The sequence below is a fragment of the Procambarus clarkii genome, chromosome 43, assembly GCF_040958095.1.
Source record: "Procambarus clarkii isolate CNS0578487 chromosome 43, FALCON_Pclarkii_2.0, whole genome shotgun sequence".
In the NCBI taxonomy this organism is placed as follows: Eukaryota; Metazoa; Arthropoda; class Malacostraca; order Decapoda; family Cambaridae; genus Procambarus; species Procambarus clarkii.
Window position 1 is genome coordinate 14,189,486 of NC_091192.1, and position 15,196 is coordinate 14,204,681.

General features: G+C 50.5%; 2 protein-coding genes across 2 annotated transcripts; both read right to left on the minus strand.

Annotated features, from left to right (window-relative positions):
* Positions 1 to 1,353: 1,353 nt before the first annotated feature.
* LOC138373644 (uncharacterized) lies at positions 1,354 to 9,231 on the minus strand. The gene is made up of 2 exons (XM_069339983.1): positions 9,203 to 9,231; positions 1,354 to 3,439 (listed from the first exon to the last, which is right to left on the minus strand). The coding sequence occupies exons 1-2, from the start codon at positions 9,229 to 9,231 to the stop codon at positions 1,354 to 1,356; spliced, it is 2,115 nt and encodes a 704-aa protein (XP_069196084.1).
* Positions 9,232 to 12,963: 3,732 nt separating this feature from the next.
* LOC138373645 (salivary glue protein Sgs-4-like) lies at positions 12,964 to 13,350 on the minus strand. The gene has a single exon (XM_069339984.1). The coding sequence runs from the start codon at positions 13,348 to 13,350 to the stop codon at positions 12,964 to 12,966; it is 387 nt and encodes a 128-aa protein (XP_069196085.1).
* Between the last annotated feature and the right edge of the window lie 1,846 nt (positions 13,351 to 15,196).

A 15,196-nucleotide genomic window follows, 5' to 3' on the forward strand; every position in this document is an offset into this window, starting at 1 on the left:
TCACTTGTTAGATTACATTACTTGCATTTTCCCACTAGTTATCATACAGTAGAGGCGTCTAGTTTCTGTGTCTGGGCACTAGTTACCTGAGTACGTTACACTATTTGAAAGAATACACACACAAGAGGGTACTGGGGTGGGCCTACCTCCAAGTGGCCCTTGTTTACACACACACGACGGACTTATTTTGTGTGTAATTTGTTCACTTGATATTAGACTATGTTATCTTAATTTGTTATAATAGACACAGGTTTTGCATAGAGAGCTTAGCACTATGGGCACTGATTACTTGATGTTTCAATAGCGAGAGATGTGATTTATTGACGACTTGGCAACTATCGGCTAAGGCCTCCTGGCACCACGAGGGCAGGCCTTGACTACACACGAAGTTCACTTATTTTTCCTTTAACACAAACGGTCGGATGGTAATCACTATGACATATTGCTTAATATGTTGAGACACACTTTAAAAGTTATCTGACTGTGTTTAGTTCCTGTATCACTGAAATGTCCCTAGATATATATTGTTTTCCGCGGAGCTCGCACCGCGTGGCCCTTCCCCTCTCACACCCAAAACACGACAGGCTGTTGCTTGGAGCGGCCCACAGGCCCACATACCCACCACAGCCCGGTTGGTCCGGTACTCCTTGGAGGAAACTATCTAGTTTGAACAACCGCGGACCTCTGATGTTTGTACAGTGTTCTCTGATTGTGCCTATGGCACCCCTGCTCTTCACTGGTTCTATTCTGTATTTACTTCCATATCGTTCACTCCAGTATGTTGTTATTTTACTGTGTAGATTTGGTACTTGGCCCTCCAGTATCTTCCACATGTATATCTCTCTCTTCTCCTTTCTAGTGAGTACATTTGGACTCACTAGAAAGCTCCCACACAAAGCTCTACATTTGTAAAGCTGTGAGACGATCCCAATAATTTAGGTGCTTTATCTCGTCTATGCGTGCCGTATATGTTCTCTGTATTCCCTCTATTTCAGCAATCTCTCCTGCTCTGAAGGGGGAAGTGAGTACTGAGCAGTACTCGAGACGGGACAACACAAGTGACTTGAAGAGTACAACCATTGTGATGGGATCCCTGGATTTCAAAGTTCCCGTAATCCATCCTATCATTTTTCTGGCTGACGCAATATTTGCTTGGTTATGCTCCTTAAACGTTAGGTCGTCAGACATCATTATTCCCAAATCCTTGACATACTGTTTTCCTACTATGGGCACATTTGATTCTGTTTTGTACCCTGTATTATGTTTAAGATTCTCATTTTTACCGTACCTGAGTACCTGGAAATTATCGAGGGGAGGGGGAGAGTGTGGCGGCGAGGAGAGTGTGTGGATGTGTTACGGCGAGGGGGAGAGTGTGGCAGCGAGGGAGAGAGTGTGGCGGCGAGGGGAAGAAAGTGGCGGCGAGGGGAAGAGTGTGGCGGCGAGGGGAAGAGTGTGGCGGCGAGGGGAAGAGTGTGGCGGCGAGGGGAAGAGTGTGGCAGTGAGGGGAGTGTGGCGGCGAGGGGTAGAAAGTGGCGGCGAGAGGAAGAGTGTGGCGGCGAGGGAGAGAGTGTGGCGGCGAGGGGAAGAAAGTGGCGGCGAGGGGAAGAAAGTGGCGGCGAGGGGAAGAGTGTGGCGGCGAGGGGAAGAGTGTGGCGGCGAGGGGAGAGTGTGGCGGTGAGGGGAAGAAAGTGGCGGCGAGGGGAAGAGTGTGGCGGCGAGGGGAAGAGTGTGGCGGCGAGGGGAGAGTGTGGCGGCGAGGGAAAGAAAGTGGCGGCGAGGGGAAGAGTGTGGCGGCGAGGGGAAGAGTGTGGTGGCGAGGGGAAGAGTGTGGCGGCGAGGGGAAGAATGTGGCGGTGAGGGGAGAGTGTGGCGGCGAGGGGGAGAGTGTGGCGGCGAGGGGAAGAGTGTGGCGGCGAGGGGAAGAGTGTGGCGGCGAGGGGAAGAGTGTGGCGGCGAGGGGAAGAGTGTGGCGGCGAGGGGAAGAGTGTGGCGGCGAGGGGAAGAGTGTGGCGGCGAGGGAGAGAGTGTTGCGGCGAGGGAAAGAGTGTGGCGGTGAGGGGAGAGTGTGGCGGCGAGGGGAGAGTGTGGCGGCGGGGGGAGAGTGTGGCGGCGAGGGGAGAGTGTGGCGGCGAGGGGAAGAAAGTGGCGGCGAGGGGGAGAGTGTGGCGGCGAGGGGGAGAGTGTGGCGGCGAGGGGAAGAGTGTGTCGGCGAGGGGGAAAGTGTGGCGGCGAGGGGAGAGTGTGGCGGCGAGGGGAAGAGTGTGGCGGCGAGGGGAAGAGTGTGGCGGCGAGGGGAAGAGTGTGGCGGCGAGAAGAAGAGTGTGGCGGCGAGGGGGAGAGTGTGGCGGCGAGGGAAAGAAAGTGGCAGCGAGGGGAAGAGTGTGGCTGCGAGGGGAAGAGTGTGGTGGCGAGGGGAAGAGTGTGGCGGCGAGGGGAAGAATGTGGCGGCGAGGGGAGAGTGTGGCCGCGAGGGGGAGAGTGTGGCGGCGAGGGGAAGAGTGTGGCGGCGAGGGGAAGAGTGTGGCGGCGAGGGGAAGAGTGTGGCGGCGAGGGGAGAGTGTGGCGGCGAGGGGAAGAAAGTGGCGACGAGGGGGGGAGAGTGTGGCGGCGAGGGGGGGAGAGTGTGGCGGCGAGGGGGAGAGTGTGGCGGCGAGGGGAAGAAAGTGGCGGCGAGGGGAAGAGTGTGGCGGCGAGGGGAAGAGTGTGGCGGCGAGGGGAGAGTGTGGCGGTGAGGGGAAGAAAGTGGCGGCGAGGGGAAGAGTGTGGCGGCGAGGGGAAGAGTGTGGCGGCGAGGGGAGAGTGTGGCGGCGAGGGAAAGAAAGTGGCGGCGAGGGGAAGAGTGTGGCGGCGAGGGGAAGAGTGTGGTGGCGAGGGGAAGAGTGTGGCGGCGAGGGGAAGAATGTGGCGGTGAGGGGAGAGTGTGGCGGCGAGGGGGAGTGTGTGGCGGCGAGGGGAAGAGTGTGGCGGCGAGGGGAAGAGTGTGGCGGCGAGGGGAAGAGTGTGGCGGCGAGGGGAAGAGTGTGGCGGCGAGGGGAAGAGTGTGGCGGCGAGGGGAAGAGTGTGGCGGCGAGGGGAAGAGTGTGGCGGCGAGGGGAAGAGTGTTGCGGCGAGGGAAAGAGTGTGGCGGTGAGGGGAGAGTGTGGCGGCGAGGGGAGAGTGTGGCGGCGGGGGGAGAGTGTGGCGGCGAGGGGAGAGTGTGGCGGCGAGGGGAAGAAAGTGGCGGCGAGGGGGAGAGTGTGGCGGCGAGGGGGAGAGTGTGGCGGCGAGGGTAAGAGTGTGTCGGCGAGGGGGAAAGTGTGGCGGCGAGGGGAGAGTGTGGCGGCGAGGGGAAGAGTGTGGCGGCGAGGGGAAGAGTGTGGCGGCGAGAAGAAGAGTGTGGCGGCGAGGGGGAGAGTGTGGCGGCGAGGGAAAGAAAGTGGCAGCGAGGGGAAGAGTGTGGCTGCGAGGGGAAGAGTGTGGTGGCGAGGGGAAGAGTGTGGCGGCGAGGGGAAGAATGTGGCGGCGAGGGGAGAGTGTGGCCGCGAGGGGGAGAGTGTGGCGGCGAGGGGAAGAGTGTGGCGGCGAGGGGAAGAGTGTGGCGGCGAGGGGAAGAGTGTGGCGGCGAGGGGAAGAGTGTGGCGGCGAGGGGAGAGTGTGGCGGCGAGGGGAAGAAAGTGGCGACGAGGGGGGGAGAGTGTGGCGGCGAGGGGGGGAGAGTGTGGCGGCGAGGGGGAGAGTGTGGCGGCGAGGGGAAGAGTGTGGCGGCGAGGGGGAGAGTGTGGCGGCGAGGGAGAGAGTGTGTGGCGGCGAGGGGAGAGTGTGGCGGCGAAGGGGAGAGTGTGACGGCGAGGGGGGAGAGTGTGGCGGCGAGGGGAGAGTGTGGCGGCGAGGGGGAGAGTGTGGCGGCGAAGGGGAGAGTGTGGCGGCGAGGGGAGAGTGTGGCGGCGAAGGGGAGAGTGTGACGGCGAGGGGGGAGAGTGTGGCGGCGAGGGGGGAGAGTGTGGCGGCGACGGGGGAAGAGTGTGACGGCGAGGGGGGAGAGTGTGGCGGCGAGGGGGGAAGTGTGTGGCGGCGAGGGGAGAGTGTGGCGGCGAAGGGGAGTGTGACGGCGAGGGGGGAGAGTGTGGCGGCGAGGGGGGAGAGTGTGGCGGCGAGGGGGAAGAGTGTGGTGGCGGGGGGGTGTGGCGTCGAGGGGGGGAGAGTGTGGCGGCGAGGGGGAGAGTGTGGCGGGGAGGGGGGGGGAGTGTGGCGGCGAGGGGAGAGAGTGTGGCGGTGAGGGGAGAGAGTGTGGCGGCGAGGGGGGGGAAGTGTGGCGGCGAGGGGAGAGAGTGTGGCGGCGAGGGGAGAGAGTGTGGCGGCGAGGGGAGAGAGTGTGGCGGCGAGGGGGGGAGTGTGGCGGCAAGGGGAAGAGAGTGTGGCGGCGAGGGGGGGGGGGAAGTGTGGCGGCGAGGGGGGGTAGGGGAGTGTGGCGGCCGGGGGGGGGGAGAGTGTGGAGGGGCAACATAATGTTCACAATTGGGATGCAACCATCTATCTTGGGCTTTAATTAATATAGCTGGCAGCCGACCCTTGACGCTCGCTCTATCCCTCACCACTCCTTCTCCCCTCCTTCATCCCTCTTCCCCATATCCCTATTATGTCCTTATCCCTTCCCTATCCCCTCCCTCCTCCCGGCCCCAGACCCCCTCCTCCGTTGGTAACAATGTAGAATCACATACGCTGACGATGTCACCCAAATAATATGCCAACCGGGACCATCAAAGCCGCTACTAGCCGACAAGACCAAGGCGGCAATTGAATCCATAAACAACTTTGAGAAGCAATGGAAAATCAGCACAAACAAAAGTTCCAGGTAATATACATTGCAAAAAGAAAGCCAGACCCCATTATCCTTGACAACCGCCCGATCCAATATGCGGAGGTAGGCAGAATACTGGGACTCATGATCAATAGAGCAGGGATAAAAATTCATGTAAGGGACCGACTAAACAAAGCTAAAGCAGCCTCAGGGAAACTGAGGAAATTCCGAGGCCTCAGCACGAACATTCAGATCCACCTATATAAGGCTCTTGTTCGGCCGTGTTACGAACATTCAGATCCACCTATATAAGGCTCTAGTTCGGCCGTGTTACGGCCCTATTGGGTCGCAACTGGGTTCTTTCTCTGATGTTATTAGAGTTTGGGTATCTTGCCCCAAGTTAGTAGTGGCTTTCAAGGGGTGTGTTCCGTAACGCAAGTAAATTAAAGGGGAAGGGATACAAATACGCTAAATTAAATATATATATTACCACCACCAATAAATAAATATATAAACTGTCACACGGGGGGTATAAACACTATAACATACAAAATGGTCTTCCCCTGAAGACACAGAATGCTCCACGGTGCTCAACGATGCTTAGCCCTGGTTCTCTTCTTGTGGCCTCACGATGAATCCTTCGATTCTCTAGGCGAGTCTACCCCTGGCCACAGGCCAGCCAAATCACAGTCCCACTGGGTGCACCGTCGTGGAGGCCTTCAACCACAAATCCAGCCTGTAGCTGGCAGGTTCCAATCAGCTCTGCTGCGTAGGCCACTCCACGACCAATACTAGGGTTGCGAGCCCTAGACAGGAGCCTCGTGTGATTCCGCTGATCACTCTCCTCTCTCAACACCCCAGTGACTAGTCTTCTCCACCAGTCAGCCCCGGGTACGACAATTCCTGGTTCTGCCACGTCACAGGCAGGCTAACAACAGTGTTCATCCGGGGGGTGACTCACAGCTTCTGCAGCAAACACGTGGAGATACTATGGCTGCCTTGGGTAGACTGATCCACCGTCCGATACAGCAGTCCCAGGTCGACTCTGTAATCAGACACGTCATCAGTACTAGGAAAACTCAAGGGGACTTCACTCACAGGCTTAGACACAAACGTCCACCTATCCACTCCATAGATGGCGTTGCTGTCTAAGCGTCACCTCACCAGAGGTCAGCAGCGGCTATGTTACGAGCTGATTAAGACGGGAATCCAGCCCCTGTGGCCGGTATATCTCGTCCTCACTAGATGGCGTCGTCCATTTGGAGGGGTTTCGGGAGCTGACCCACAGATGGCGTAACAGTAACAGTCCGTAACAGGCCGCATCTAGAATATCCCCCAGTACCACTACACACCTTAAAGAAAACTAACATGCAGAAACTGCAAGCAGTGCAAAATACAGCACTAAGGAGAGCAGCAAAACACCGTCCACCATATGATCAGACAATCCAAGAGCTCCATGAGCTCCTGAACATGCAACTACTAAACATCAGACTGCAGCACCAAGCCATCAGGGTGTGGAACACCATCAAATGTTAGAGAACCCAATGTTAGAAAGATTGCTCCAAGATGAGACGCCCCGCTCCCACAGCTGGTGGCCCAAGAGCCTCGATTCACTAGATGAAAACCCAGCCCCACAGTACATAATTCCCAGCTGAAATACCGACCAGAAATCCCCCAAAAATGAACAAAAATTTGAGTATGTATGTGTATGTATATGTGTGTGTGTGTGTGTGTGTATGTATATATATGTATATGTGTTGTTGAATATGACCGAAAGGCTAAGATTAATAATTCTAACACGAATCTTCTCAATATTTCTTACGCTTTTCTTCACTGTCGAGGGTAATTGAAAAATTAACTCTCCAAAATTCATTCATTACATTTTTGGTCTGACGCCTGAAGTCGTTTCGTAAGCTTCTTACATTTTCAAAGACTAATTTACACATAACATACATCAAACTTATACTCGTTTTGGGTGAGGTGATATGGCACAAAAGTTTTGGGTGAGGTGACAGAACTCGAATCATTGGGTATGAAAACATAAGAATGAAAGTAACTGCAGATACTTGATTTTCTTAAGAAGTAACTTAATTTTTCAATTACCCTCGACAGTGAAGAAAAAGGTAAGAAATATTGAGAAGATTCGTGTTATAATTATTAATCTTACCCTTTCGGTCATATTCAACAACATATGTTTACAAGAAAGACTGCTACCAAAATGTACCAATATGTATGTATGTATGTATGTATGTATGTATGTATGTATGTATGTATGTATGTATGTATGTATGTATGTATGTATGTACTCACCTAATTGTACTCACCTAATTGTGCTTGCAGGGGTTGAGCTTTGGCTCTTTGGTCCCGCCTCTCAACTGTCAATCAACTGGTGTACAGATTCCTGAGCCTACTGGGCTCTATCATACCTACATTTGAAACTGTGTATGGAGTCAGCCTCCACCACATCACTTCCTAGTGCATTCCATTTATTAACTACTCTGACACTGAAATGTATGTATGTATATATGTATACTGTGCCTGGTGCAAGAGTCCCTCAGCGTCGAGTCGTGCATAAAAGGTTACAACAGCTTCTCCCCCGAATCAACCTACCCTGGCTTTGCGCCCTGGTGAGGCCACTCCAAACCAGGCCGACGTCAGAGCGCAACTCCATAGTCTCCTGAGACTGATGGATGCCTACTATGTGTATATATATATATATATATATATATATATATATATATATATATATATATATATATATATATATATATATATATATATATATATATATATATATATATATATATATATACGTGTATGTATAAATAAATCAATACATAATAATAATAATAATAATAATAATAATAATAATAATAATAATAGTAATAATAATAATAATAATAATAATAAATAGCCTTAAACAGAACAATATGTGTGGAAACATCAGGGAGTGTATATATGAATGCTACACAGAATTAATCTATAGACATCCATATGTTCTGAAATACATGTGAAGAACCTCTCACACTCTCACAGCTCCCTGACAAGAGGGAGCCAGCTTAGCTTAGCTGCCAACACCCACACATCGTGTCAGCAAGGCGGACAGCCCGCCTGCTTTCATACCTCTCACTGTATTTCCCACTTCTACACTTCCCTCCACCTGTGCCTCTCCATCCTCTTTACTCCCCCCCCCCTAAAAAAAAAAAGCAGCCTCTTGCTGTGCCTGTTTGCATAGTCACAGAACATGCTGAACATGTTAGACCCATGTGAGAGGGGATAGACATCAGCGTCTCTCTGTCTCAAGTTCCTTCATCGAGCTGTCTGTATGGCGTGTATGGTCTGGCTCGAGAGACAATCATGTCCCATTTTGAATTATTATATGTTTAGAACAACTTGTGAAAATATAGAGTCAGTCATATTTGAGCTGGATAAAGCAGTGTTTTGGGCAGTCTTGTTCGCTACGCGCCTAGCTAATAGATCAGTGTGTTAGGTGGCAACATGGAGGTATGTTCAGGGAGGGCAAATTGACAAGCTTAGCTAGTGAACTATGCTTGACTACTAGCTATGTTGTAGATTGTAGATTGTAGCTAGATTGTAACTTGCTTAGCTAAATGAATTGTGGGGTTCAGTCCCTGAGCCCATTATGTGCCTCTGTAACCCTTTCCACTACCGCCCACAAGATGGGTATGGGGTGCATAATAAATGAACTAAACTAACTACTAGCCAGCCACAGGTCACGTGTGCAGTGTTATGATTGCTTCACCTCCGTGTTCTCCCGTACGTACCGTAGTGTTATTTGTCTGGTGCGCCATTGATAAGTGTCACTCAAACAGCTGTTCTATGTAAACACGTCGAGCAGTGCGTCAATAAAGAATGTGGCATATTCTGGCCTGTGTGTACAGCTGTGACAGTTCTCCTTGACACGCGAGTAACGGGACTCCTGTTGTATTTACATGTTCTTACCTCAAGACATTGCTTAGTGAGCTTTGTCTTTGAAATACTCGATGGTCCCGTATTGTTGATTCATAGCTAGGTTCATCAATAAATATTTGCGGCTAAACCTGCCATTGACGAAATGTCTCGTATTTCCTGATCTCAGGACACCATCATGGCACTGGTCACTGTGCCTGGTGCAAGAGTCCCTCAGCGTCGAGTCGTGCATAAAAGGGTACAAGGCTTCTTGCCCGAAATTTGGCTTGTTGATTAGACAAGATTTCTCCTGCAATATATTGCAAGATTGCTCCCTGCATAGTTGTCGGACGTGAAGTGGGGAACCGATGATTCATATCAGAAGCATATATGGGAGTTGTGGAAAACAAAAACTCCTTGTAGAAGCTCCTGCTCTTTTGGCAACGCAACATGGAAGTATATTCTCTGGAATATATAATTTTGGAGGATATACTGTGTTGCTAATGCACTTCTCACCTGTTGACATCATACTCTTGTACTGTCATTGTTCCCCTGTGTTGACAACGAGCCCCGTGCAGATGGTAACGTCGAGGGGTACAGAGGTCCCTGCGGCTGTGGGCGATGCCCTTAATAACGAAAGATTCCTGACTGATCTTGTCCGGCGACCTCCGGAAATTGCTTTGGAGGGAATAGACCATCCAGGGCTCGACGCTGAGATATTTTTTTTTTGTTCAACCCCGAGAGCTTGTAAAAGTTGTTCACAAAGTTGTTCACATATATTTCGGCGCGTGCAGTTGCCGGGGTTGAGCTTCGGCTCTTTGGTCCCGCCTCTTAACCGTCAATCAACTGATGTACAGACTCTTGAGCCTACTGGGCTCTATCATATCTACATTTGAAACTGTGTATGGAGTCAGCCTCCACCACATCACTGCCTAATGCATTCCATCCATTAACTACTCTGACACTGAAAAAGTTCATTCTAACGTCTCTGTGGCTCTTGTGTGTGTGTAAGTATGTGTGCGTGCGTGCGTGTGTGGCTGACTGGTGCACGCGTGTGTGTACACTCAGGTGCTGACGTAGACTCTGTTGCTTCTCTTTGTGGGGTCATGTTTTTTTTTCATGGCGCGTCTATGGTCATTTGATCTTGATATTGATTATTGATCGCTTTTTGGCGTTTTTTTTTTGTTTTTGGTGGGGGGGGGGGTTGTAAAGAGGAAGGAGAGGCATAGGTGAAGGGAAGTTTAGAAGTGGGAAGTACATTGAGAGGTATGAAAGCAGGCGGGCTGTCCGCCTTGCTGACACGTAGGTGGGTGTTAGCAGATAAACTAAGCTGGATCTCTCTTGTCAGGGAGCTGTGAGTGTGTGAGAGGTTCTTCACATGTGTTTCACCATATATGGATGTCCGTAGATGAATATTGTGTAGCATTCATATATACACACTCCGATGCTTCCACACATGTTGTTCTGTTTAAGGCTCTTTATTTTATTATTATAAAATATTATATTATTATACATACTCAATTTTTCCAATTATTAGGGGAAGGATTTCTGGTCAGTATTTCATCTGGGAATTATGTACTGTGGGTCAAATCCAGGGATCCCATCACAATGGTTGTACTCTTCAAGTCACTTGTGTTGTCCCGTCTTGAGTACTGCTCAGTACTCACTTCCCCCTTCAGAGCAGGAGAGATTGCTGAAATAGAGGGAATACAGAGAACATATACGGCACGCATAGACGAGATAAAGCACCTAAATTATTGGGATCGTCTCAAAGCTCTCCAAATGTACTCACTAGAAAGAAGACGAGAGAGATATCAAATAATATACACCTGGAAGATACTGGAGGGCCAAGTACCAAATCTACACAGTAAAATAACAACGTACTGGAGTGAACGATATGGAAGAAAATACAGAATAGAACCAGTGAAGAGCAGAGGTGCCATAGGCACAATCAGAGAACACTGTATACACATCAGAGGTCCGCGGTTGTTCAATGTCCTTCCAGCAAGCATAAGAAATATTGCCGGAACAACCGTGGACATTTTCAAGAGGAAACTAGATTTATTCCTCCAAGGAGTGCCATACCAACCGGGCTGTGGTGGATATTTGGGCCTGCGGGCCGCTCCAAGCAACATCCTAGTGGACCAAACTCTCACAAGTCAAGCCTTGCCTCGGGCCGGGCTTGGGGAGTAGAAGAACCAGAACCCCATCAACCAGGTATCAACCAGGTAACTGTCAGGAAATATTGGTACCCTGTACGGGTGGTCAAGTGGAATGTACTGAAAGTTGTTGTTGTGGGTGTAGTATATTATGTTGGGGCAGTGCCCAACATGGCCGGGTGGGGCGTGTGTGGCTCGAGCTGTTATCGTAGTGGGGAATAGATTGAAACCATTCTGGAGGAGGGGGGGGGGTGATGTCATGTATTAAAGGTGGGGGTGATGGGGGTGTATTAAAGGAGGGGGTGTAACAAAGGTGAGGGGGTGATCGGGTGCAGTGGGGAAGGTGATGGGGGAGTAGTAGGGGTCAGGGTGATGGGGGAGTAGTAGGGGTCAGGGTGATGGGGGAGTAGTAGGGGTCAGGGTGATGGGGAGTAGTTGGGGTCGGGGTGATGGGGAGTAACAGAGGGGGGGGAAGGGGGGAGAGGTTACTGGGAGGGAGATTTCCTGACCCTGCATTCATTACAGGAGGATTGTCTTCTCAACCCTCTCTTTACTACCATCCCTCGCGTCCCTCTGCACTCCCCATTCTCTCCATCCCATCCCTCTCCATCCCATCTCTTTTCCGTCTTCTGGGATAACTTAACCCATTATATTCACAATTTCTCTTTTCTTGTTTTTCATTTTCTCACTTTTATATATTTTTATTTGCAAATTCCTATTTTTACTGACATTTACTGTGAATACATAGAAGAAACGTATGAGTGTTTTGCGCATACCTGGAGCATACCTGTAGAGGATCTCGAGAGTGCATCTACTCCCCGAGCCCGGCCCGAGGCCAGGCTCGACTTGTGATAACTTGGTCCAACAGGCTGTTGCTTGGAGCGGCCCGCCGGCCCACATATCCACTACGGCCTGGTTGGTCCGGCACTTCTTGAAAGAACTTTTTAAGTGTCTCTTGAAGACATCCACCTTTGTTCTAGCAATATTAAGGACCTGCCCAAAATGCTACGCGTGCTAGTGACTGTACAGGAATGTTAGAACTCTTGTGTATATAAATAAAATAAATTAATAATTCTAGTACGATAATTTTGGGGCTATGTAACGCATACGATCAAAGAGAGACGTTCTTTGTTGTCTGCACATACACTCAAGCTGACGAGTGTTGATGGTCTCCTGTTGCACTCACAGGACAGGGGAAGGGGGGGTGTCACGCAGACAGACAGACACAGTGAGAGGAGAGAGATGAAGAGAATTCGGAGGAGGTAGATAAGGGCTACTGTGGGCTTCTAATAGTACGGATAACTCGTCCAAATGTCGAGAGAGAGGGGCGGGGGGGAGGGGTAGGTATAAATAGGTAGGTAGATGGGTGGGTAGGTTTGGGTGGCTGGGGGGGGGGGGGTAGGAGACAGAGTCAGACAACCAGTCAGCAGGCCAGACTAACAGTGTACAGTAAGTAGTTACGTGGAGTTATTCCGTGAGTCACAAGGCTGCTCAGTATTCCCGGGAAGTGTGTTGATACACGAAGGTGTTCGTATTGTCCCCGTCGTTTTTTCTGGGCTGATACTTGGCCATGACTGAACCGTCTGTCTTTGTGGTACAGTACAGGTCATAGGGAAGGATATAGCAGGTTGTTGTGCCCGCCCTGTGTTCCCGCCTCCCAGTTCAATCACCCCCCCCCCCCCCATCTCAATCTGCATCATCAACTCGCCTCTTCCACCCCCTCCCACTTACGGCAAAGCCAAACCCTGCCCCCCTCTCGCTCTGGGCAGGTCAAACGCCGCCATAGTTCCCCACAGCACTATAGCCCGCCTGAACGCTGCTTACAGCCCGATAATTGAATTTTTTATTAAATTTGGCGGTTTCATTGTGTGGGCCCGCGGGCAGGAGCGATTGGGGGGGGCGGGGGTGAAACCTGATATTGGCGCGCGTGTGGCGGTTAATGACTTGCAATTATCTAATATTCTCTCGCTAGGCTATACTTTACATTGCTTTTCATATTGGAGGGGAGGGGGGGGGGTGTTAGGGGGGAGGGAGGGGGTTAATGGGTTGTGGGGGATCAGGAGGTAGATGGTTTACATGGTACTAACTAGTGCTCATTGTATTCGTGTGGACCATTTTTTATGTTGCGCCACCGGCTGGTCGCTTGCGGCACCCGGCTGGTCGCTTGCGGCACCCGGCTGGTCGCTTGCGGCACCCGGCTGGTCGCTTGCGGCACCCGGCTGGTCGCTTGCGGCACCCGGCTGGTCGCTTGCGGCACCCGGCTGGTCGCTTGCGGCACCCGGCTGGTCGCTTGCGGCACCCGGCTGGTCGCTTGCGGCACCGGCTGGTCGCTTGCGGCACCGGCTGGTCGCTTGCGGCACCGGCTGGTCGCTTGCGGCACCCGGCTGGTCGCTTGCGGTACCCGGCTGGTCGCTTGCGGCACCCGGCTGGTCGCTTGCGGTACCCGGCTGGTCGCTTGCGGCACCGGCTGGTCGCTTGCGGCATCCGGCTGGTCGCTTGCGGCATCCGGCTGGTCGCTTGCGGCACCGGCTGGTCGCTTGCGGCATCCGGCTGGTCGCTTGCGGCACCGGCTGGTCGCTTGCGGCACCCGGCTGGTCGCTTGCGGCACCCGGCTGGTCGCTTGCGGCACCCGGCTGGTCGCTTGCGGCACCGGCTGGTCGCTTGCGCCACCGGCTAGTCGCTTGCGGCACCGGCTAGTCGCTTGCGGCACCGGCTGGTCGCTTGCGGCACCGGCTGGTCGCTTGCGGCACCGGCTGGTCGCTTGCGGCACCGGCTGGTCGCCTGCAAGCAGAGGGTGTAAGAGGGAGCGTGGCACAGTGTAAGCGCGTGCACGCTTACACTGTGCTATACACACCCTGTTCTGCACATCCTGCCATGTCCTCTGGTCTCATGTGATGTTATTTCTGGGTGCAGGTTTGGGACCAGCCCCTCTACTATCTTCCACGGGTAAATTATTATGTATCTCTCCCGCCTGCGCTCAAGAGAATTCGGGTGGAAGGAAGTGCTGTACTATTTCATCTGTATTTACATCGTGCAGTCCCATCATTTTAATATGAGTGGCTGCTCTTTGAATCCATTTAGAAAGGTTCTTGATATCCAACCTGTCATTTGTTGTGACAACCTCTTTGTGTTCTTTGAAAGTAAAATCTTCCGACATTTTCCAAAAACTCGGAAGTAAAATCTTCCAAGTTTTTCATGAGTAGGTTGGCCGGTTTTTTTGGTTGTATAGTAAATCGTCAATTGTATTTTCTAACTTTTGTCTATAGGGATAACGTTTCTATTAACAATATCTTTCAGGACCCTTTCCTCCGGTTTATGAGCTGTGGAAAAGAAGTTCCTGTAAAATAGTCTAATAGGGGGTACAGGTGTTGTGATAGTTGTCTCTTCAGAGGTTGCATGGCGTTTCACCTTTCTTTTTATGATGTTGACCAGATGATGATGATTTTTATGATGTTGACCAGATGATGATGATTTTTATGATGTTGACCAGATGATGATGTTTTTTATGATGTTGACTAGATGATGATGTTTTTTATGATGTTGACCAGATGATGATGATTTTTATGATGTTGACCAGATGATGATGATTTTTATGATGTTGACCAGATGATGATGATTTTTATGATGTTGACCAGATGATGATGATTTTTATGATGTTGACCAGATGATGATGATTTTTATGATGTTGACCAGATGATGTTGTTTTTTATGATGTCATAAAATCGACATCATAAAAATAAAGTACTTTATAATTGTCGCTTATTCTGCTTGCATTTTATATACATTTTTTGTAGATTTGTAGTTATTATATGAATGTATGTAATAGTGTTAAGTATCTAGCTATCAAGTTTCACTCCTGTTGATCACTTCGCGTAAGTTTAATAGTATGGTTTGATTTAGTAGTTATAAAATTCCTCTTGTAATTTAACGGATTTTTGAATTAGCTTTTATCTATGTGACAGTTAATAAGTTTTATTTGTATTGATCACTTTAAGTAAGCTTAAGTGTTTTGTTTTTTAATCATTTACCTTTCTTTGATAGGCAATTGTATTCAGTATGAGTTCTTTGTTTACCAGTTATTTGATTGTCATATTTAAACACTGATCATTTCATGCGGAAAATCCACAGAGAAATATGAAAGGAGGTGAACGTTTCGGCTTGTTAAAGCCTTTGAGTCTGTCTGGTGTTGACAAAGGCTTTAACAAGCCGAAACGTTCACCTCCTTTCATATTTCTCTGTGGATTTTCCGCATATATATATATATATACATATATATATATATATGTATATATATATATATATATATATATATATATATATATATATATATATATATATATATATATATATA